This window comes from Peromyscus maniculatus, chromosome 19, assembly GCF_049852395.1.
Source record: "Peromyscus maniculatus bairdii isolate BWxNUB_F1_BW_parent chromosome 19, HU_Pman_BW_mat_3.1, whole genome shotgun sequence".
Taxonomy (NCBI): Eukaryota; Metazoa; Chordata; class Mammalia; order Rodentia; family Cricetidae; genus Peromyscus; species Peromyscus maniculatus.
The window spans coordinates 62,710,552-62,736,401 of record NC_134870.1 but is presented as its reverse complement, the minus strand read 5'-3'; the positions used below and the strand labels follow the sequence as shown (position 1 = coordinate 62,736,401).

General features: G+C 36.5%; 1 protein-coding gene across 2 annotated transcripts in view; it reads left to right on the top strand.

Annotated features, from left to right (window-relative positions):
• Positions 1–25,850, top strand: part of Dcc (DCC netrin 1 receptor) — a 1,155,384-nt gene that overhangs the window by 941,766 nt on the left and 187,768 nt on the right. For both annotated transcript variants that reach the window (XM_016001609.3, XM_016001571.3), the window contains exons 13-14: positions 6,260–6,401; positions 17,898–18,008. In XM_016001609.3, coding sequence (XP_015857095.1) covers positions 6,260–6,401; positions 17,898–18,008 — 253 coding nt within the window. The remainder of the gene's footprint in view (positions 1–6,259; positions 6,402–17,897; positions 18,009–25,850) is intronic.

Sequence of the window (25,850 nt, the reverse complement as noted above, 5' to 3'; positions counted from 1 at the left end):
CAAGCAAATGGTAGTTACACAAACCATGAGACTCAAACACGAACCAGGTAGGTAGTTAATACTGACAGGCACTCTTCACAGGGGAGAACCCAATGGGGTTTGTTGAGAGTTTCAAAAGAAGAGTCAATGATCTGTAAGTAAAAACCCATGGGATAAAAGACTGGACATCAGTTGGGCAGTCTACCTTGGCATTTGCTATCTGTAGTGTCCTTTTTCCTGTAGCCAACCTTCCAGGGGATTTGTTCAGACCATTAAATACAAGAGGGTGCCAGAGAAAGCTGTTTCCTGCAATTCAGAATGTGGTGGGGGTGGGGGAGTGAGTGTTGTGGGATATTTGTATACTATGTGAAGTATATTGTGGTGATTGGGGTAATAAAAAGCTGCACAGTGAGGCAGTAAGTATAGGTGGACCTTCCGGGCAAAGAAAGGAAGTAGGAGGAGAAATCTAAGTAAGAGAAAGGACTCCCAGGAGACATGGTGGACAGGCGGTACTGACAGAATGTAGATAAATAGAAAAGGGTTAATTTAGGTTATAAGAGCCAGTTAAAAAACAAGCCTAAGCTAAGGCCAACCTTTCATAATTAATAAGGCTCTGTGTCATTATTTGCAGGCTGGTAGCCAATGGGAAACTGTGTTTACAGAGAAGTGGAGTTGGGAAAAACACTCAGCAGGGCAAGACATGAGGTGTTATTCCCTGAACTCCAACCCTGGTAACCTCTGCCATCTTATCTTGACTAAAGATGATAATTTTATATTTTAAGAATTTCTCTACCTGTTTACTTTTTTTTAACCCTTGGTTGCTTTGAAGCCAAGCACACTCAAAATTTGTTCCTAAACCCATAAAAATTACTTTTAACTTTGCGTTTTTTTACCTTTCTTATCCTGCACTTGTCTGATTCTCTATATTGTAGACAGTTGATTTGTTTTTTGTTTAAATGTTTCTTTCATTCATTCGGTAACTCCAGTGAAATATGTTCTAGATGAGATGGTGGTTAGAAATAGATGTAAAATGAAAAGATTAATGAAAATGTGATGGCAAACACATGTATAATCTTGGGACTAGTCTTAAAAGCATGAATTATTCATACCAATGACAAAGTTTTAGATTGCTGGGGATGGGTTTGGGGTACAGGCAGTGTGGAACAACAAAAATAACTTCAAGATAGGAACATAGGATTATGACTTAGCACACTGAAGATAAGCCTGAGAACTTTCATTTGATTAGAAAAAGTAGAACTAAGGCAATATGTGAATTCCCCCAAAGAGCAGAAAAGGTGGCTACTGGGTAGCTGGCAAAAGGTTTTATGGGAAAAAGATCTAGAGAAGTTGACAGTAGAGTATGAGACAGGGTGGATGTTAGTGGTAGAAATGACTCAGATTATAAACCAAAGCAAACAAACAAAATACCCATAAGAATTGAGGTAGGACTATTGCTCACTGGTTATACACTTGTCTAGTATGAGGAATTACATGCATCCACAGCACCACAACACCCAAAAATGGTTTTATTGTAAGTAGAGACAAAGTAATAGTAAAGAGAAAACATGGACATGTTTTCATCAGCTGACTCTAAGATAGCCTTCATGCGTCCTCCCCCACCAAGAATTCAGGTCCGGTTCACCGTCATACATAGAAGGCACTATCTCCCTGTACATGTCCTTGTGCTTAGGGTCCTACAGTTTTTCTGCCTTTCTTCTGCAATGTTTCCTGAGCTTTAGGTGTAAACTTTGTAGAAGTGTTAGTTCAGGCTGGGCACCCCACGGTTAGTATCTACAGTTTTGCCAATTATAGTTTCTGTAATGGTCAACATCCACTATAAAAAGAAACTTCATTGATGAGGGGTGCCTTAGTTAGGGTTACTATTGCTGTGATGGAACACTTTGAACAAAATAAAGTTGGAGAGGAAAGGGTTTATTTGGCTTAACCATCCGTGAAGGAATCCAGGACAAGAACTCAAACAGGGCAGAAACCTGGAGGCAGGAGCTGATGCAGAGGTCATGGAGGGGTGCTGTTTATTGGTTTGTTCTTTATGACTTGCTAAGCCTGTTTTCCTATAGACCCCAGTACCACCAGCCCAGGGATGGCACCACTCACAATGAACTAGCCTCCCTTATTATCACTAGTTAAAAAATGCTCTACAGGCTTGCTTAAAGCCTGATCTTGTAGAGGCATTTTCTTAATTGAGGTTCCCACTTCTCAGATGACTTTAGTTTATATCAAGTTGACATGAAACTATCCAGCAGAAGGAGTAATAACTATACCTATCTAGAAATATAATGATGGGTATTTAGGATGCAGTTGGTAATTGGTAATACTGGACGAGGAACATTCCAGTAAAAGGTTCTCACCAGCCACAGGTAGTTCAATTGGCTTACAGTACGGTGCATAATTTTCCTCCTATTAAGTGGGCTTTAAGTCCAATCAGGTGGCTGGTGGGTTACCCCTAGGATGTAAGTGCTGCAATTGCGTTATTAGTGATACCTTCCTAGTCTAGTTTGGTAACATTATTGTAGTTTGGTAAGGCTTTTAACTGTCTTTCTCCCTTGGCAGCTTGTATAGCACCCTCAACTGATATGAGAGCTAGTCCTCAAGGAGGAGGTTTCCAGGGCAGTTCCAACTGGATTTCCCCAAGTGCTATGTCTGCACTGTCTGTTGCCTTTACACTTCACACAAGGACAACAGTAAAAACTCAAATATTTTGGAGATCTCTTGGACTCCTCTAACTAATTACTTGAAGGGAGGTTCCCCATGCCTAGCACTGGGGTTTTGTTGCTAGTCCATGGCTCTTGGGGAGAATATTTTTACCCCAAGTGACATAATCGAGATATTAATATTACATGTGCATCTAAAGGATATGTAATATGTTTCCAAGTGGCTCTTCTAGGCACCCTTGCTGTTCTCTATTGATCCCACACCCATACCTCCCCTCTCCAGATAAAGTGGTCACTCCACTTTTGTGAATTTCCTACTTCTTTCTTCCTGTCTTCCTGAGACTTCCAAGTTTCTGCTTCAGATTATCTGGATTTCAAGTCTCTTTCATGGGAATTATGTTTTCCCAGAACATGCTCTCACCAGCCTTCTGATAAAGGGGACACAAAGAAGTGTCTCTGAAGCCATGCACATTGGAAATACCCACATGCTTCCCCTACAGGAGCATGCATTACCGTGCCTACCTGCCTTATACCTTCCTTTTGCTTATGTATCTTATGACATAGAGTGCTACACTGACATTTCCCACCTAGAATTTTCTCAGTTACACTGCACTATTTTATAACTTCAAATATTTTTTGAGAATGCTGATGTCATTCTTTTTCTGGATCTATTTGATATGACATGTCTCCTACACCCCTCATTCTGGAAACTGTTATACCCAGCTACCTCTCATAAGGATCTAATACAGCTACCAATTTTAGTGTGATACTACATTTTAATTTGTTTTATTCAGTATTCCGTGGTTCTTTTTAAGATAGTCCCAAATTCTTCCACTTCTTCAAGGCTCAGTTATAGGAAAGATGAAGTAACTGAATTTACTATTTTTTTTTAATTTTTTTGCTAATTTTCTACCTCATACCCTGTTGTCTTTATATCCTCTCAATGTACCGTTTAGATGTTGGAGGTGATAGTTATATAAAGAATAGTTTCTTATTCTCTCTCTCCAATTCACTACAGTCTTTTCCCTTCTTTCTTTTGAAATAAGTATTTTCTAATATATCTATGGAACTTTTTGTTGCTGGAGGGCTTCTCTCCAGGTTCCCCAAGCCCCGCAGTCCCACAATCCACTTATAAAATAATCACTCAGACGCTTATATCACTTATAAACTGTATGGCCGTGGCAGGCTTCTTGTTAACTGTTCTTTTATCTTAAATTAACCCATTTCTATAAATCTATACCTTGCCACGTGGCTGGTGGCTTACCAGAGTCTTTACATGCTGCTTGTCCTGGCGGTGGCTGCAGTGTCTCTCTCCAGCCTTCCGCTTCCCAGAATTCTCCTCTCTCCTTGTCCCACCTACTTCCTGCCTGGTCACTGGCCATCAGTGTTTTATTTATATAGAATGATATCCACAGCAACTTTTCATTTTTACTGTCATATTTTTCAGGCTTAGTTATTATCTCTTAGATTTTTGGTGTACAATTTTATATTTTCCAGACCTCTTTTATGTATAGTATTATTGTTTCTTTCAGATCAATCAGTACTTATTATGTACTACTTCCTTCTTTTGTTTTCCTTTTATTTTATTTTACAATACCATTCAGTTCTACATATCAGCCATGGATTCCCTTGTTCTCCCCTCTTCTCCCCCCCTCCCATTCCCCCCAGCCCACTCCCCATTCCCATGTCCTCCAGGGCAAAGCCTCCCCCAAGGACTGAGATCAACCTGGTAGACTCAGTCCAGGCAGGTGCAGTCCCTTCCTCTCAGACTGAGCCAAGCGTCCCTGCATAAGCCCCAGGTTTCAAACAGCTAACTCAAGCAATGAGCACAGGACCTGGTAACACTGCCTAGATGCCTCCCAAACAGATCAAGCCAATCAGCTGTCTCACCTATTCAGAGGGCCTGATCCAGTTGGGGGCCCCTCAGCCTTTGGTTCATAGTTCATGTGTTTCCATTCATTTGGCTATTTGTCCCTGTGCTTTATCCAACCTTGGTTTTAACAATTCTAGCTCATAACCACCCCCCCTCTTTCTCGCTAATTGGACTCCTGGAGCTCCAACCGGGGCCTAGCTGTGGATCTCTGCATCCAGATCACTCAGTCGTTGGATGGGGTTTCTAGCACGACTATTAGGATATTTGGCCATCCCATCACCAGAGTAGGTCAGTTCCAGCTGTCTCTCGATCATTGCCAGCTGTCTATTGTGGGGGTATCTTTGTGGATTTCTGTGGGCCTCTCTAGCACTTTGTTTCTTCCTTTTCTCATGTGGTCTTCATTTATCATGGTCTCCCATTCCTTGTTCTCCCTCTGTGTTCTTGATCCAGCTGGGATCTCCCGCTCCCACAGGCTCTCTTTCCCTCGACCCTTGCCCTTCATTACTCCCACTCATGTCCAGGCTGTTCATGTAGATCTCAGCCATTTCTCCATCATTGGGCGATCCCCGTGTCTTTTGACATCATGAAGTTTGCAGGCAAATGGATGGATCTAGAAAAAAATCATCCTGAGTGAGGTAACCCAGACTCAGAAAGACAAATATGGTATGTACTCACTCATAGGAGGATACTAGATGTAGAACAAGGATGACTGGACTGCTACTCACATCACCAGGGAGGCTACCTGGAAAACAGGACTACTTCCTTCTTTATGGGTGTGTGTGTGTGTGTGTGTGTGTCAAAGACTTTGCTTGATATTAAGTCATATGAAATTATCAGTTTATATTAAAATGATGTTCTAAATGCTAACTTGCAAAGGGCAAACTCTGGTCCCTGGGTGGGACTTGTTAACTTATGGCTTCACTGTTGGGGACTCAGGCTGGGGTCCTTTGCCCTTGTTCAAAGTTCTTCATTTTCTGTCATGAAGATTTATTTGATATTGTCCTTAGTTAACTTAAGTCTCCCTGGGTACTGGATGAGAAAAGAAAATGTGGACACCTCACATCATGGACCTGATAACCCCTTCCATTTCTGCTCACTGGTGTGCCTCTTATCTGAATCTGTGACCTTTGTATTCAAGAACTCTGAGCACTGAGCTCTCAGCTACTCCAGTCAGTGAGAGGCAGTGGACTAGTTCACTTGATGTAAGAAGCTGCAGTTCAACTCATATTTAAGCTTTCCAGGTCATCTCCTGTTTCAGGAATCTGCCTTAGTACCATGTTCAAGTTGTAATGGAAGCAGAAAGTCCTAGAATTAGATGATTTTTAAATGGAAATTAGCTTGGTTTTCATTAACATGTTAAAAAAAATGTTCTTAGGCCTTGTTTTCTCCTTTGCCTCCAATTTACTCCAACATATTGCTGTCTCTCATCTGGTATATCCTATTCCTTCCCTTTAATGGCTTTTACTATTTAAAATCCTTTATTATCATTTTAATGGTGCTTGCAAGGAAGACATGATATTGCATGTCATCAGTCAAAGAAATTGTATGCATTTTTACTAAAATAAAGCCGTTATGAATGCTGTCAGATTATAGGAAAGGATTTAATTTGGAAGCCATGCCTTACAATACTTGCCTCTCTGTTTTATTCAGACTTGTGCTTGGGTTGGTTCTCTGACCCCGCTCAGTTGTCCTTCTCTCTTCGATGTCTTAATTTACATTTTTTTTTATTTTACAGAGTATAAAAGTAAGCTGGCTTCCTCCCCCATCAGGAACACAAAATGGATTTATTACTGGCTATAAAATTCGACACAGAAAGACTACCCGTAGGGGCGAGATGGAAACACTGGAGCCGAATAACCTCTGGTACCTGTTCACAGGTCAGTGTTCACACAGTGCAGTCTGGCAAGCTTTTGACGAATTAAATGCTTTAGGAATAAAATATACTCTCACTTCAAAGGAACATCGACTTTTTTTTCCTGGCAGGTGACATTTATTGGCCTGAACAAGAATAACCTTTATATTTTTAACTTTATATGCTCTGTAATACCTTCACTACCCATTTTCCTCCTGTATCATCATCTTAATAAGTGCATCATAGGATTTTTTTCTGTTACTCTCTCAGAATTGCTGATTCAGTATCTCTTATTGCCTAACAACTTTTAACTTTCTACTTAACAACTTTAAAAAACTTCTAATGAAGTGGCTCTGTATTTTACTCACATTGATCCCCCTCCCTACCACAAATGTCAAAATAAAGTGGAAAATGAGAAGAAGATGGAGTGAAGAGGGAGATTATTGCACTCTCTATAAATACATAAGTAAATCTACTTTTGTATACATATTCATGGAGATCAAAGGAGGTTAATGTTTATGAAAACTGGATCCAATTTTCATAAAGATAATTTATTTTTTTTTTCAAGACAGGGTTTCTCTATGTGGCTTTGGAGCTTGTCCTGGAAATAGCTTTGTAGACCAGGCTGGCTTCAAATTCACAGAGATCTGCCTGCATCAGCCTCCCGAGTGCTAGGATTAAAGGTGGGCACCACTGCTGCCAGTGAGAATTTTTTGTTTTATAAAATGAAAAACAATGTATTTTCTTATAGTTTTAGAATCTTGGTGTATGTTAATCTAGGTTCCTAGTAAACAGACTTAGGAAAGTCTTCTACAGGCATCCCAGGGAAGCTGTGTGCTCAGGAATACAAGAATGAGTTTTAAGTGAAGAGAGGGAGGGACGGGGAGATACTTAAAAAAATGGTGATATGTTATTGAGTTTGCTGGTGATGACTTTGGGACAAATACAAAGCTTGCAACACTTGATGGAATGTTTCTGGGAGATCATACGAAATGACTCTGTCCCACAGTCAGTAGCTTGATAAAGAATGTGCAGCTTTTCTTGACTGTAATTGGCTAAGTGGTTGACTACTGCATTGCTCAAGGCAAGTTCCTGCAAACCAGGGCTTTTGATGAGTGCTAATTGAAACTTTTCTTGTCCATCATCACTTTATGTGATGGAGATAGCAAGACTCAGAGTTTTGTAGGCCTAATCACTGATTGAGCCTTATTGATGGCCTTGAGCAAAAAGCATAGTATAATGGTACACTGCAACTGCTCAAAGTATAGTGTAATATTACATCACAGTTACTCAAAGCAGATACTGAGCAAATTAGGGATGACACGTGTATGCATTCCTTTTCTCAATGCTGTGACAGTGGCTGACAAAAACAACTTAAGAAGGGACTTCTTTTGGTTCATTGCTGAAGAGTACAGTGCAGTGGTCTCAACCTGTGGGATCTCCTGAATATCAGATATTTACATTACTATTCATACCGGTAGCAAAATTACTGTTATGAAGTAGCGATGAAATAATTTTATTGTCAGAGTCAGCACAACACAAGGAACTGTGTTAAAGGGTCACAGTATTTGGGAGGTGGAGAACCACTGGTATAGTGCACCATATCAAAGAGACCATGTGCCCACAGTCACAAGGAGAGGAAAAACTATATGCTGGTAATCCACTCACTTTCTATTTTTCTTGTCTGGGGCCCAAGGGCTTGTAAAGGAACCATCTATGTTCTTGGTAGGGTTGCCTTCCTGCCTGGTAATTTCCTCAAAGACATTTCCAGAGATGTGTCTTCTGAATGGTTCCAAGTCCAGTCGTGTTAACAATGAAGATTAATTATCCAAATTCGACTCCTGGCTCAGTAGGTAAAAGGCTTTGTGTACAAGTACAAAAACTCAAGATTTGATGAGTAGCACTCACATAAAAATACTAGGTCAGATGAGGAGGCATGCCACCCATAATCCCAGCACCAAGGCAGTAGGAGTGAGCATAATTAGGCTCCCTGGAGTTCAGTGGCCAGCCAGTATAATCAATTAATTAGTTCTGGATAAGTTAGAGACTCTTTCTCAAAAAAAAAACAAAAAACCTTACAGATTAACAAGAAGGATACCTGATGTAAACTTCTTGCCTAAATACACACATGTACACCATGCACACATGGATGGCCACACCTATATACACATACCCCTAAAGACACACACAAGATCCACTTCTTGTCATCTTGACACCTAAATACATAATTTTGAAACTATAATTATTCCCACACTTGGTCCTCAACAACTTCAGAACATCTAATAATAGAAAATAAGTTTAGTTCTTTTGTAAAATCCTCAAAACTGTAATGAGTCTAACATTGTTCAAAGGCCCAAAGCCCAGTCTCTTCTAAGACACAAAACAATCTTATCTATGAGCTCTTGTAAAAAAAAAATAGTAATGATTTACAAGCTACTGCCATGGACTTTTAACTTACTAATATCTTCTTTACTCATATTTTTGTTTATTAGGTATTTTATCCCTTAGGATATAACATCCACTTAAATAATAAATACAAACAATGTTTGTTCTTTGTCATGTTTATTGCAAAAATGCCAATGAGTTGTTGGCATTCTTCTCTGTCTCTGTCTCTCTGTCTCTGTCTCTGTCTCCGTCTCTGTCTGTCTGTCTGACTCTCTCTCTCTTTCTCTCTCTCTCTCTCTGTGTGTGTGTGTGTGTGTGTTTTAGTATTAACAATTTCTCTTTTACCATAGCACTTTTTGAACACTTAATATGGAAAAATGAAATTACTCATTGTATTTTAAGGAAACATGAGTAAAACCCAACATTTGCATTCATATTTAGTACATCAAAATGTACTTCTTATACATAATTATAAAAATAATCATTTTTGTTACAACAAGAATCATTTGACTCATAATAATGAAAGATCATCTCAAAGTAAGATCCAACAGAGAAAGGCAACCACCAAACCGTTAAGCTCTGTGGCCAGCATCTGGAACTCTTAGAGACGTCATCTGGTCTCCATTGTCCTTGGATAGCCCCACACATGCAGCTCCTCTTCAAGTTAAAAACATAGTGATTCCCCTTGTGTTGGTTCTATTCCTTAACCTCAGCTTTCCTTAGCATTTAGCTCATGTCTCTGGCAGAAGCAACATCCCAATCTCCACTGCAATGACTTTCGATTTCACAGTTTAACACAATGGAATTTCGTCCTCAGCTCAAGCTTTCTTCCAGAGCATCTAACCCTGCTATGTCTTACCTAGGCAGCTTTCTAGAACCTTGGTTCCAACCTCCATGTTATAGTCACTGTCCCTTTCATATTTAGAATGCCTGAAGAGCCTGCACCATATGGAGAACACTACCTGCTGCCAGCTGCAGATATATTCTGAATGCCTTGTGCCACAGCTATCACAGTCTCTGTTTACTTTGACAACTAAGCTCCCTGAAGTGATTGTTTTGATCCAGGAACCCCTTTACCATAATTCTCAATTCACACCCTCTTTCATCAAACTTGCACTTTTACAGCATGGAACCCCTGATGAGTTGCCTTAAGTACACCTCTACTGTTTTTCAAGTTCCAAAGAGCAGGTTTCTTTTTGGGTGGCATCAATCTCTTTAAGAATTACTGTTTCTATTTCTAGCCAGGCTTGCAGCCTGGATGTTATACTCTTAATATAGCAAACTGTTTAATCCATTACCTTTCAATTTGACCTCACTTTAGTCTTTCGGGACATGGACAGAAAGCAGGAAGATTTTTGGCAGAATGTAACATGAAAGGCATTTAGCCCAGATCCCAATAGAGTCCTTGTTCCCCTCTGAAACCTCCCAAGCAAAAAATTCACTGACTGCATCTCTGTTGGCAGAGATGCCTATTGGAGAGGGTGATATTCACACTCTTGCCAGAATGGCTTAGTATATAATATTCAAGGGCTTTCCTACTCTTCAGCTCTAAACTCGTCTACATCTCTCCCACAGACCAATTCCAAATGCTCATATGCCATATGATAAGTTTTGTCACATCATCTCCCAATTAATAGGAACCAATTTTCTGTATCAGTTACTTTTCTCGTTGCCGTGTCAAAATATTTAACAAAGTAATTTAAAAAATAAGAGTTTATTTTGGCTCATATTTTCAAGGTATAGTCCATCATGGAGGGAAAATTATGGTAGCAGAAACATGAGGTAATGGTCACAGTGTGTTCCCAGTCAGGAAGCTGAGACACACAAGTGCTATGTTCAGTTCTTTCAGTCTGAGACTCCAACCCATAGGAAGGTGATATCTATGTCCAGGGTGGATCTTTGCACATCTGCTAAACTTTTCTGGAACTGCTGCAAAGATTTTCTCAGAGAAAGGTCTCCCAAGTCATTCTAAATCAAATGTACCTGACAATGAAGATAAACCATCCCAGCATCACAGCACATGATTGTATGATTAGAGGCAAATGAAAACTGATATTCTCTGTAGTAAATAAGTAAGTGGACTCATTGATTTTCCATATAAATCTACCTGTGTCCAGTGAATAAACTATCATTGAAAGTGGGGAAATTAATCACCTATTCTTCCTTTTCCTCTGTACAGACATCCAGCGATTTTTTAAATAATATCATTAATATAGATGCACACACACACACACACACACACACACACACACACACACACATGCGCACGCACACACACTCATTATTTGTCTATTCTTTAACCTATAATCATTGCCTTCAGAAGAACATAGTTTATTCCTATGGGAATTTTGTCTACATAATCTTATGGCAATTGTGAGAATGTTTCCAAGGTAGATTATAGAATATAACACTCCCTATTTTAAAATGGGACAAAATTCTAGATAGGTACTGAATTTAAAATTCAGTTATGACATTTTAACACACTAGTATAAAGTTTTTTTAAAAATCAAGCTTTTTTTAAAAAAAATTCAAGCTGTGATGCATTTTCTTCAACCATGAAAAAAATAATATGAAAAATAAAAATAATTGATGATAAAGTAAGGCCTGTGTGCTTATTAGAAAAACCTAAGAAGACATGGTCACTTTGAGAAAAAAAAATCACATTTTTAAAAGTATTGCTGAAAATATTTTAATATTTCTAATATTAAATATTAGGCATAAAGACATAGGAGGATCTTTCAGTTTGAGTCTACTTTTTACAGAATACAAAGTTTTGGGTCCTTGACAGTTTCTAGTCACTGGATTTCTTCTATACACAAAAGCATTAAAATATGAAACAAATGTTGTTCATGAAATAAAGGGTGAATAAAACGGAGATACTAAGGACTGGAAATTCAATCCAAAGCATGATAAATTGCTAACAAACATGATAAAGAGTTCAATCTTGTTTGCAAATAGAGAAACAGAAGTTAAATTAGTGATTATTTTCTTTTATTAAAGTAACAATGATAAACATAAGTGGCAGTGCTGTATTCAGGAAATGCACGAGTAATATGAACTCCCATATACTATTTTAGGCCATAACATACAAGAATGTTCATGGACAATGATATGTGCATGTGTTATGTTCACATGCATATAAGCATATATGAATTGTGTGTACACATTTTAAAAAGGAGATACAATACAGATCCAGTTTTCCAAATTGGAGGACCTACTCTAAGGCATGTTCCTATTTCTGCATCACTTTAAACAAAAATAATTTTCCTTAAAGTCTTACTTTCATAGAAATAGTGTTTAAAATTACAAATAATTTTAGCCAATAGAAAATCAAACAGCCATATCATAGAATAATTTGTATTTAATGAAAGTCATGTGGAATAAAAAAAACAAATAAAAATCAAATGTTAATATTTTAAATATTATTCAGTTTTATTGTGCTCATCTTAAATCCAGAATGTTTTCATCCTGAGTTCTTTAACTAATTATGTCCATCATGACCTGTGTAAAGTGTGGATTGATGCTAACATTTCTCCTACATATAATCTTGGGAAAGACATTCTCACCATAACAGATCCATGTTATTTTTCCCCTCAAGCACAATCATTTTAAAATGCATCCTCCAATAAAATGTATTGAGTACATTTTATTGGAGGATGCATTTTAATCCAGCTCTACATTTTTATTTTTCTGAATTCTGTAAGTTAATATGAGCATCTAATCAGCATGGAGTATGTCATTACTATTCCACCTTATTATTCCACTATTATTCCATGATATGAATTAATTAGCTTATTATTGGGAACAGCCTATAACTGTCAATTTGCCTTTTTAAAGGTTTGAAGGAATCTAGATTCAAAAATGTAGCTTCTATTTCCACCATTACATCATTACATCTTTGTGGCAAAATAAGTTAAATACAGTTGGGAATTCAAACACATATGATCAAAAAGATTTGTAACTGCATCTGCTATTAAGCTCAAAAATGTCATGCATCCTTCTTTTTGGTTTGAAACAATAACAGCAATTGGTAAAGCAAATTGTCAGGGCTTTCCCTTTTCTCTTATCTGTCTCATGACTTGTACTCAGGAATACTTGATACATTTCTAGACATTTTGACCATGGTTTCAAAAGCCTTAAGGTGCCAGCAAGTACTGCACCCTTAAAGATTTACTCTGATTTAGGCTTTCCCCCATAATGTATCTAGGAACTGATATTCTTTATAGTTAGTAAGTAGAGTCATTGATTTTCAATATAAATCCAGAATGTTATAAAATGTGCAGGATTTGACCCCATGTTTTCAATGCCTGGAACATGTATGGCTGTATTGATTTAGATGTGAGAAAATTGGAAATGCTTTAATGTTTTCTTTTTGAACAGTGTAATTGAAGGGTAGAAATGCAACTGTTTTTTTTTTTTTTACAAAGCTTTATTTGTTAGACAGGTGTTTTGTTGTGTATGATTTTTTTACTATGATAATGAGACATCTGCATTAACAAAGTAATTCATATTTCTAACAAGGACTTTAAATTGCAGGATTCAGTATTGTTGTGAGAAACTACATCAACTAAATTTTAAAATGATGTTTTTAATTTTGGAGTGATCTTCAGGAAAGGTTGTTTGGAATTGAACTTAAGAGTGTTCTCACATTTCATGGCCAATATAGAATAAAGATAATGACAAACATGCATTGGTATTTTATGGGCTGAAAACTGGAAACAGAATAGCAATTTTATAACAAGGCTAACTTGAGGGAAATCATGCTGCTTGAGTACAATGTACTGTCTTTTACCATATGATGTATAAAATTAAAAATAGAAGAGAGGAATTACAGTGGTTAATGATTCTTAGTTTGAAGATTAACAATAGGCATGGATAATCTGTTTTAATGATATAATTTGATGACTAAAGATAGATATACAATACTTTAGAATAGTTTTATATAAATGCATTTGGATTCATACACAGACTCACAGACATATGGGGGATTAAGACTGTAATTTAGGAACTCAACAAACATTGTAGAACTCACATGATGCATGACATCTGAAACTCTTCTTTCTTCATAGAGATAACTATCATATGGGAGGTCTATGTGTCTCCTAGGTTTGTACCCAATATAGACTCCATGATGTCATGTTTGGTGTGCTTCTGTGTTTCATGCCATTATATGATTCAATGAAAGATCATTGCTACTAATAATGACTATTTGCCACTCATTAGAAAAACAACCATCATTTAGGAAACTTTGTTGGTAAGATCTATGCTAAAAATCTTATGCTTTCAAATTTAATCTTTATAACCATTTTTACTTGCCCATTTCCATTTCCTGAATGAGAAAAATATAAAGGGAGACCTACCATTAATGGGAAGGTCATCCAGCTGTACACTGAGAGAAAAATTCAAACCTAATTCTGCTGGAAGTGAAGTCTTATGCTCTGAACTTTTAAATAATCATTAACTGATCTCAAACTTAGGTGCCCTGAACTTTTAAGTGATCATTAAATGATGTCAAACTTAGGTGATGAATGTGTGATTGTGTGAGCATGGAGAAGGATGGGGGATATGCAGAAGGATGGGGGATATATGGAAAGGTGGAGGGATGTGTAGAAGGCTTGGGAATATCAAGAAGAATGGAGGATATGCAGAGATATCTATTAGGTGGTAAGGAGTGAAGATTAGTTTTTTGGCTCAAGGACCTGGATAACTCTAAAATAGATGAAGTCAAATTTTAACTGTAGAAATATACACATAGAAGTAACTTTAACTTACAGGCTAGCTTTCCTTTAAGTAATGAAATAAATGCACCTGTGTATTCATATTACACTGATATTAATTATATGTAATATTAAATACATATTTAAATAGACATATCTAGACAATTGTACTGAGAGATATCCCAGTTTATGCCTATTACAGAAAACCATTGTAAAAATCAAAACAAAAACTGTGTGTCTCTATGTGTATGCATGTGTGTGTATGTATTTGTCTGCTTATACATGGGTATGTGCAGTTACCCATGCATGTATGTGAACAAACATTGTGAAGACCAGAGGTAAAGTGTTGGTGTTGTTCCTCATGGGCCACATATCTTGGTTTACTAAGACTATGTCTGTCACTGGCTTGGAACTCTCCAGAGAAGGTACTCTGGCTGGCAATCACATCCCAGAGACCACCAGGAAAATAGTTATAGGGTGGTGAGTGTGTCTCTAAACTGCTATCTGTAGTTATTTTACTCAAAGATTAATGACTCTGATAGACTTTGAACTTAAAATATATTTTTTTAAAATGTGGATAAGTGATTAAAAGAAATTTAATCATTTGATTCAAAGTGAAGTGAATGAACAAAATAGAATTCAGATTTTTTTAAAGTAACTCCATTCATACTCTTCATTCATGTTATGAAATGACATTTCAGTCAGGATTAAACCAGATAAGAACAGAACATTTGGAATTATATTTCTTTAAAACTTGATCATTATTCCTGAGAAGCCTGTGTGTTTCCTAATGAGAGTCAGAAAGGAGTAGATGGAATGAGAGGGTAGATTAGAGGATCCTGGAGAAATAGAGGAAAGAAAAACTTTAATCAGGATATGTTATTTGAGAAAAAAACATTTTCAATAAAAGGAAAATATAAAATCAAAATGTCAATAAACTTTGAAAAATGTGGAAGAAGCTGTGTGCCCTGCAGTATCAAATATTTGGCCAAGATTTAATTCTTCTTGCAAAAATAAATAAGGAGTCCATCTTTTTCATGTGCTAAAAAAAAGGAAGATACATTTCACAAAGAATGGCCTGAGGTCATTATAATGCAGTCCTCATCTCTCAAGCAGAAGCTGAGAACCCAGGATAGAATTTCTGCCAGAGAAATCCAAGGTCTGGTTTTAAGACCTCGTCTGATGTGTTTGTTAAATAATATTCATAATATAAGACTGCATATGGACTGAAGCACCATCACAAGATGTGTGTCTCTCAACATTTGATTAGTGCTCCAGGAGCTGAAGGCCAAAGCCCAGCCCAGTTGGCACAGAAAGCTGATGATCACAGATGGCTCTCGAGAGCAGTTGTTGCACACATGATTGATACCATTGCTTTTTCATTTTAAGCAGAAGTGTGGCTAAATCTCTAAGTAACATGGAAGATTATATTCTTGATGAATTTCAATTCTGTATCAGACAAATCCACTACAGAAGTTATTATTACATTCCATGTTTGGGTAAACATGTCGTCCTGGAGCTCTTTCCTTACTCATCCTATAATTTCATAGGAGATAATCTGTGATGCCTATTCTCAATGACCCATAATGGTGCTTACAAATGGGTAGCATTCTTGAGGGACAACAAAAGTCTCATGTTCATAAATGTCTTTTTACACCCTTGATGATGTTGAATGCTGTATTTTAACCTAATAATTCCTTTTCATTCATTCCTGCTGTTCTCAGTTTTATTGGTTTTCTCAAGGGGTAATTTCATGAAAATCTTCAGAGGACTAAGCCCTGCCATATGCTTTATGGGTAGACAGCAATGACAAATCACCAATAACAATCTCAAGATGCAGGACTTCTGCTCCATTTTATAAAACTAGAAGCTTCTCTAGAAAACAACTTCTCTACCAAACATTTATGTGGATCAATTTAACAGTTTCTCCAATATGTGTAACCTGCATGTAAGCTTCAATGTAACCATTCTTAAACATCAGGGTGACTCAACCCCCTGTGAGTAGAGATTTAGAAACTAACTTGCTACAAAAATTACTCATCTTTTTGGTGAAAATATATCAGTATGAATTTGCCACATGATATAAGCATTATCCCTCAAAAATTTACTTCACTTATATGTTTTTGGTACCAAATATTGGTACTGTTTCGTACTACTGGAGAGATAAATAGAAAACAAACTGAGACAACATTGTGATCTCTGTAAGAGCTCTCCAACTAATTGAAATCTGGGCAATTTACATGAAGTTCTCAGTGTCTTAAAACTAATGCATGGTTCCTTAAAGAATATTGACACATGGGAACTGGACAAAATACTGAGTTTTACATAAATACATTTTATGCATCTCTACTATTACAATGAGATTGCACAAACTAGTGGTTAATAAATAATAGTAGGTGATTTGGCTCATCATTCTGAAGGCTGAGAGCATAGTACCAGTATATGGTGATGGTCAACCCATGAAGTGCAAGCAAATGTACAAAAGGAAAATCTTGCCAAACTTGTCTTTGTACCAGGAGCTCATTTTTGATGTAACTAAATCCCTTTGCCACAACAACATCAATTCATGGATGATGGCAAATGATTCATGGTTTAATCACATCATCATGGCCCCTTCTAACTGTAAAAATGACCATTAAAATTCAACATGAGTTTTGGAGGAACAATCAAACCAGGGCAACAGGAATTATTTGTTTTACAACAATTTGTCAAGTTATTAAATGCCTTTGAGACTTGGGGAAAAGAAAAGGATTTAGATTAAAATCTTAAACCGATAAAACTCATAATCCTGTGAGGCCTCTCTACTCTACCTATAATTTCTGTTATTTCTAAAATAATCTCTGTGGATAATACAATGCATCCAAATTACTATTGAGATTCAACCCAGTTCTCTCTACTGTGGGATTTGGTGCAAAGTAAAATACAGTGGAAGAGTGGCTTCCAAATCGGAAAGCTGGGTTTATTTTCTACTGAAATTCATTTACTTTGGATTCTTCTTTCTTGGCCCAAAGTAAACATCATCATTGACCTTGAATGAATGATGGGAGCATAAATTTTTAAACTGACTGTTCTTGATTTATAGGCAGGGCTCCAAAGAACAGTGAGGAAAATTATTCTTGTTATTTTTGATTATTTCTTCATCATTCATATTTTATATTCTACATGTACCCTGAGGCTGTTTTCAATGATACATTTTTATAAACTTGAAAAATACACAAGAATTTATAATTGATGAAATATAATTTCAATTTCTGCTATGCTATTTCTCCACCTATAATCAAAATAACAATAATTACCAAAACAATCACAATATTTAAAACATGTCAATTATTGTCATAAATTTTCTAAAGCTTTGGAAACTCAGCTGGAAATTCTTGTTGTTCAGTAACATTTTGTTTCTGGTGAAAATTCTTTCACAGGATTGGAGAAAGGAAGTCAGTACAGTTTCCAAGTGTCGGCCATGACTGTCAATGGCACTGGACCACCTTCCAACTGGTACACAGCTGAGACTCCAGAGAATGACCTAGATGGTAAGACCTTGGTTTTCTAGTTCTTAGTAACCCCAGCTTATTGGTCCTGTGGGAAAGGTAATCCACTCCATTTCTAAGAATGTTTGTTTTACCTCTATCTTCAGATGCACAACTAAACAAGTACCATTTGTGAAAAGTCTTCATAAGGTTTCTAAATAGTATTGTTGCATTGAGTGTGCATTCATTACTGTGCTCATGCATTTTGTATAATTTGAATAGCTTTCTGTTACAGTATTTTAAACTATTGACCTTAACTGTTTTCTTCATAAGAATTGCTACACTTTCTGACAGTAATCACAATATATGTCATATCCTCTCTGAACTTTTAAGAATGCTTCTTCATAATGCAAATAAGTATTTTTGACTTCTTTCTAACAGAATTGATATTGGCACTATCTGTTGTGCTAAAGAAAACCTGCTTAATTTGCTTAATTGAAAGTTACCTTGATACATTATGAGTTAAGGCACTGGGGTGTAGATGTAACCAAACGTCTTATTAAATAAAAAACATAGAGCCAATGCAAAGAAGAAAGCCAAGAGGTCAGAGCTAAAAACTAAAACCTTACCCTTTCTCCTGCGGTGGTCCTGAACGTCTCTGAACCAGAGCTACTTCCTGTGTTAAAGTCTTTATATAGAGTTTCTGTTCTGCCTTCTCATTGGTTGTAAACTCAACCACATGACCGCCTCATCACGGCCTGTCTGTATAGACCTCCAGGTTTTCTATGATTCTTATTGAGATTAAAATCATGTGTATCCAATACTGGCTGTATCCCTGAACACACAGAGACTTACCTAGCTCTGCCTACCAAGTGCTGGGATTACAAGCATACGCCACCACTGCCCTGCTTTCCTATGGCTGGCTAATAGCTCTGACCCCCCGGGCAACTTTATTTATTAACATACAAATAACATTTTAATATAAATAAAATATCACCATATTGGGGTTCGTATAAAATGTGTGTAATAATAAATTAAATACAAGCAGAGCATAAAAAATCACAAGATGAGAAATTGTTCTTAATATAAAAGCATGATGGCTAAATGGAAAAATTAAGAAAATTGAGTAAAAGGAATAAGAAATACAGTTCAAGTTATAAAGTACATAGATGCCACATAAAATTTAGATTAAAATAAAAAGTAAATAAGTAATGAAAATAAGATATTAAAGGAAAATAAAGTCTATGTACTTAAAGTTAAGTGTTCAAAACTAAGGCCAAGAAAAACTGAATTAAAATTAAACTCCAGTTATGTGTTGAAAATTTGATCATATAAGGCTACAAAGTAAATAATGGACAATGATAAATTCTTAGTTCTTAAGTTTGGAGATGAAATTATCTGAGGAAAACTAAAGAACAAAAATTCTGTACTACTTCCCCAACCCTTCTTTTTTCCTTTTCTGATCCAGCTATAATATTATAGACAAATTGACAAATTGCTAAAAGATCTTGTAAATGAAATAACCAGAGCCACATATTGGGGTGAATTCTGAAAGATCAGAGAAGCAGAACAAGCCACAGCTAACCTCACCTTGCCAATTCCTCAGCTGATCTTGTTTCCTCAAACTGGAAGCCTCTGTGTCCTCATCCAAATGGTTCTCAGCTGAACTGCTGTTAAAAACTAAAAGCTTAATAAGGCTCTAGTTCCTGGTCCTCACACCTTATATACCTTTCTGCTTCTTGCCATCACTTCTTGGGATTAAATGTGTGTGTTACCATGCCTGGTTGTTTCCCTTGTGGTCTTGAACTACCAGAGATCCAGATGGATCTCTGTCTCCCAAGTGATAGGATTAAAGGTGTGTGTGCCACCGTTTTCTGGCCTCTATGTCTGTCTAGTGGCTGTTCAGATAAGTTTATTAGGGTGCACAATATATTAGGGGACACAATACCACCACACCAATATACTCAAATATTCCCACCAACATACTTGAATTCTTTTTTATTTTCTTTCCACTCAGTATTTTCAACCTTATCTTTGCAAAAGAAGTCATTTTTACTCATAATTTTACAGATTTGGCTTAATGAAACCAATTGTGATATTAATAAGCCAATGAGCAGATGATGTTTCCACAACAGTGATGATCACTGTCCTGTGATACTATAGCTATTGTATTAGTTGCCTTTCTCATTACCTTGACCAAACACCGACCAAGAAGCAACTTAAGGGAGGAAGGGCTTGTTCTGCCTTCCAGTTCTAAGAGGTCATTCCCTGGTAGAAAGGATGGCATGAGAGCAGGTGTAGAGGAGCCAGCACGTTGCAACAACAGACAGGCAGCAGAGGGTGAAGAGGATGAGGCCAACCCTTGCCACTAAATTCCTCCAGCAAGGCTCTTTGACCTAAAGCTCCTCCAATCTTGCCAAACAGCTGAGAATCAAGACAAATGAGCTTTGGGGTGTCATTTCACCTACAGAGCAAATCACCCATCCAAAGAGTGATTTATAAAAACATGTTTCATGACAAGCATGGTGTGCTGTTCTGAGGATCAGATGCTATGGGAAAAAAGGCTTTTTTATTCATGTTCCAAATGTAACAAGAGATATTAAAGGCTAAATTGTAGAAAATGATGATTATTACAGAGTAAACCGGGTCGAATTTTCACACTATGCTATAAGCCAAAAGAGAATAGATGGATGAATGAGGGAAGAAAGACTGAGGTGTATCATGTTGATGACTGAGTAGGATCACAGCCTTTGGGAGGCTAACACAGGAAGAGAATGGCTAGTTTGAGGCTAGCCTAGTCTACAGATGGAGACAATTTATCAAAAATAACACACACACAAATAAAGCTAGTACATGAGACTAATTATAATTTTCTATAAAACTGGAATTAATAACAGTGTAAGGATCAAAGAGAAAATAAATGCAGGGCTTACTTTAGCACAGGCAACATACTATTACAGCACTGATTTTTTTAATCAAAACTGAAAAACACGTGATTAAGTTTGTACACAATTGGTTCTAATTCTGACAAGACCGAATTTTGACCAGATTTTGAATCTTTAACTATTAATATTTCCTTTAAATCAGTAACTCGTTTATACTAAACATATTGCTAATTTTTAAAGGAGTGTTATAATTATAATTTCATTTTGGAAAGATCACACTAGAGCATAAAAATGTACTTGATTAACACTGACATAGATTTGGCCAAAACCAGAGGTTTGTATAAAAATAACTATATTAAAATATTGACTTGGGTTATGTAATTGACACAAAGTCAAATTTTTACAAGGTTCCATATGTCATTAATAGATGAGAGAATAGTTATTAAGAATTTATGTGTACAAAGTAGGTTTTGTTTTTCTTTCAGGCAAAACAATAAAGTCCCTGTTTTCAAGGAGTACACATTTTATTCAGCTGGAGAAGGGTAGTGATAAATACTTTCTAAAAAAGCAGGGCTAGAGAGATGGCTAACCATTAAGAGTGTATGCTGCTCTTCCCCAGAGAATATATGTCCCAGCACCCACATTGGCATCCTCACAATCACCTGTAACTCCAGCTCTCAGGCGTATCCAATACCTGTGGCATTAGTGGGTATATACATTCAGAGGCACATAACTATTCACAGACACATCAGTTAAAATAATAAAGATTTTTGTTTTTTGTTATTTTTAGAAAGAAAAAGAAAGCATTATAGAGAGACTAGAAAGTGCTACAGAGTATCACTTTGTATGGAAGAAAATCTCTCAGATTAGGACAATAGTCCATACTATAAGAAAATAAGGGGCAACTAAGTGGGCACGTCAGTCAACAGTCTTCCTGCCACAGAAAGGTTCTGATACTCCAAAACTGGAGCTCTACTTGCAAAGAGATCAATGAAATTGGGCTTATGAGTGCTACTATCTGTTTTATTTAAATAATTATAAGCCATTAACACAATTTTTCTATTTGCATCAGGAATAATGTTCAAAGTTTTTTGTACTGTTCCTTTTTAATACTGTCATCCATTTCCATGAAGTAAATATTATGAGCTGTACTTCAAAGAAACATAACAACCTAAAATCACTCACTAAATTGATCAGGTCAGCTAAGAACCAATAGCTAGAACTCAAGGTCTGCATCTGTGAATCCATGCCTAGTGCCTAGTGCAAAGCCTCCACTGACCCCAGAGCTGTGGATGGAGGTAGAAATTTATGAAACAGCTGCAGTGATTCAAGGCAAACGATTCTAAGAAGTGAGATCAGATCATTTGCCCAAACCTAGAGGCCATATCTCTTACTGGAAGGAGTGAAAATAAATGGAGCAGAGGCGCAGGGGCTCCTATAAAATATCCAGAATGGAAAGGACTCTGCACTTGACTTACGTGCTCTTTCTCTGACTCTGAGTGAATCAAATACCAAGTGGATCCAACATAGAAAATCACAGCTTCTTGGCTGGAACACAACCTTCCCTCCATTACATGTTTTCTTTTTCATACTTGAGCCATCTATGTATAATCCATCTTCGTATCTCTGTTATGGTCAATAACCTGAATGTAGTTCTCATGAGGAGAGCCATATCAAAAGCTTATGCTTATTGAGATTTTCCACATTCTAAGTTTCTCTCTCTTCTTCATGTAGTGTTCCTCCTTACATTTTCCTTATTTCACAGTTGAAACAAGTATTAGGAAATGTAATTAAGAAGCTCTAGTGTGTTGAGTCATGAGGAGTGCAAGCAAGAAACTGGTAAGAACAACTCTACCAATGCATAGATAATGGTTGCACTGATTGGAAACTATTTCATTAAAATAAGGAGTACTAGAAGCAGGTATTTTAAGAAAGGGATGTTTTGACAAGTATGATTAAACAGAAAAGCCATCAAGTATTCTTTAAAAAGCATTCATTTAGTATATTACTGCAGCCACTATTGGATCTGAACAATTTATGCTCATTTATGTGAATGTTACTCTTTTGGAAGATTTATTTATTTTTATTTTCTTTGAGAGTTTGTCAACATATATGGCGTATATGTGTGCAGCATGTGTGTGCTTGATGCCCGTGGGCACTGTCAGAGGGCATCAGATGTCCAGAGAGATGAGTCACAGATGAGGTGTGATTCCATGTCAGTGGTGGGAACAAAAGCAGAGTCCTCTGCACAGTAATAAGGTTCTTGTAACCACTTAGGCATCTCTAGCTCAACGACTGTTACTCTTTTACCAGTTCTTTACCTTAACATGGTTCAATTTTGCATAAATTTCATTCTTCTATAATTTCATCTTGATGGTAATTGCTGAAACAATTCTTGTCCTTTCTTACAATACAGGTTAGTAATGTGAATACAGAATGTAAATAAAAAAGGATGCTGGTGGAGCAGATACTTCTTGACTCAGTGATGTTATAGAATATGATATCAGATTATTTGAAGCATTATGGAAACTAAGAGATTTCAGAAAATTTAGCTATAAAAAATAAGGCAAATTTTACTTTATGAAACGCTTCATTCACTGTAAGAAATTAGTAGGGTTATTCTAAATGCATTTTCATTTTACTGATCCATGATGATTCTTATTAAGTCCTAAAAATAGATTTGAACTGACTTCCTTTTGATTTTCTTTTCAATGCAACATTCAAATATAAAATAGGAATAATTGTGTTAATGAATGGACCACAGAAACAGTACCCAGAAACCACTTAAACACACCCACAAACACATACATCCTCTCATGTGTACACATACATTATTTTATAAAGATTTTAGTGAAATAAACTTTCTTTATTTTGACTAATTCATGTAAATGCTTAAATGATAAAATCACATGACAATGGCTTCTATACAAGCTTTCAGAGCTGATGTTGAGAGCTTTGAGTAGAAATCATTCCCAAGTAAGAAATAACCACATAGAAATGCTTCAATCTTTCCTAAATTATGGATAAGGGAAAAACAATAATTTTGAAAAACATGTAAAATGGAAAGTATTGTTTTCCAGTGAAAAAAATCTACACTGGAAGAGGCTTGGGATATTAGCACTCCTGCTATATATCTGCTGTGTAACCATCTCCATTCCCAAGTGTCCTAGTGACCCTCAGAGAGATGTGTTCATGACCATGGCTCAGAACCTTGAGTCCACTAAACAGAGGTAGTACTATTTGCTGACTTTTCAGCTGCCTCTTCTTCCTTTCTTTGATTCTGGTGCTTCTCTTTCTTTCTCTAATTGGCTTAAGCTGTGTGAAAAATGAACAGTAACTTTGAGAGTCACTGGAATCCTCATGGATTGTCCTTTTAATTAGGACATTTTGTTAAAGTAATTATAAACCCAAACTTCACTGTTTGTTCAAGGTTCCCTGGCAATCACATTTTGCTATTTGTGGTAGCTGGTAAGTTTGAAATATTTATTTTGTACCTCGGATATTCAGCTTAAAAAATACCAAGATCACTGGAATTCAATCCAAACTTCTTATATACATGCCTTACATAACAAAATGAGAAAATGTTTTATGAAGTTCTTGAGGTGTCCTTTGGGAAACCAAGCCTGGAAATCTGTTTATCCTGTCTTTATAAAGGGCAGGAACAGGTGGAAATTGCCATACATCATCAATGATGGTATAATTTAAAATTAAACATTTCCCATGAAATGGAGTAGCTTGGTTAGCAAAATACCAGCAGTACAGAGACTCCTGAAAGTATGACAATATGAAGCAAAATGTGGGATCTGGGAACTACTCTATCTTCCTGCCCTCAGGAAATAGGTAATTATACCTATAATAATGAAGATGGAGTCATTTAACATTCATTTTACTGGGGATATGATGCACCAAGGCAACTCTGTGCTTTGGAATTAGCATAGTGTGTAACACTCTCTGAGTACATGGATAGAGAAAGAACATATATTCAATCTTATTCATAGAATTATGGTTAAGATCTATGTTGAATGAGTCTATCTACAAAGAAGAGACTCGATATTAAAATTGGATATTTACTTAAGAAAAATTTCATAAAATAAAACATCCCTTAGAATAATTATTAATCAGGACAATGTGATTCTTAATAAATTGAGAATTTTGGAGAAAACAAAGAATAGTAGAAAATGTATGAGTTATGATATGTTGTAAGAAGGTCATTTCTCAAATGTTTGAACACGAATCCCCTGAAAACCTGTCATTTTTATGTCAGGAGACAATTTGTAGATGTAAGTAATATAGGGTTCTGAAATGGACATATTATCATGGACCATATTTAGTTATTAAGGTTCTTATATGAGAGCAGCAAGAATTCACTATTGGGGGAATATGCCAGAAGATGAAGATTGAAATAAGCAATGCCCCAACCAAAAGAAGATAGAACTTTTAGATTTACAGCCATAGTCAACAGTTGATACATCTACAATACAACCCATATACCTAAGACTCAGGAATATCCTGAAAGAGGGAGCAGAAAGATTCTGTATATAACAGGAAAGTTACACCCATTAAACCCAACAATATGGCTATCCAAAAAAGACTTGAATAATGACAAGACCACTTGATATGTCAATGTGAATGGGGAAAATTTCACAGGATCACACCTTGAGATGGAGAGACAAAAACAATTAAAGACTGCTGAGAAAGGGAGAATCAGAATTCACCAGATGGTCCACTTAAATGGTTATCCAATCCCAATTGATCAGCTGTAAAAGCATGTACATAGGAACAATACTAAAGAGACTCAGCAGGACACTCACACACACACACACACAGACATTCACACATATGTACACACAAACATACACATACACACACATACATACACATACACATACAACAGCTAGTACAGTTGCCATGGAGTTTAATAATATTTGAGTCATTGAAAAAATTATAAACATACCTAATAAATGTATATACCATAAGGAAAATTATGTTTCTTTTTTAGCTCTGTGTTAGCACTATTATT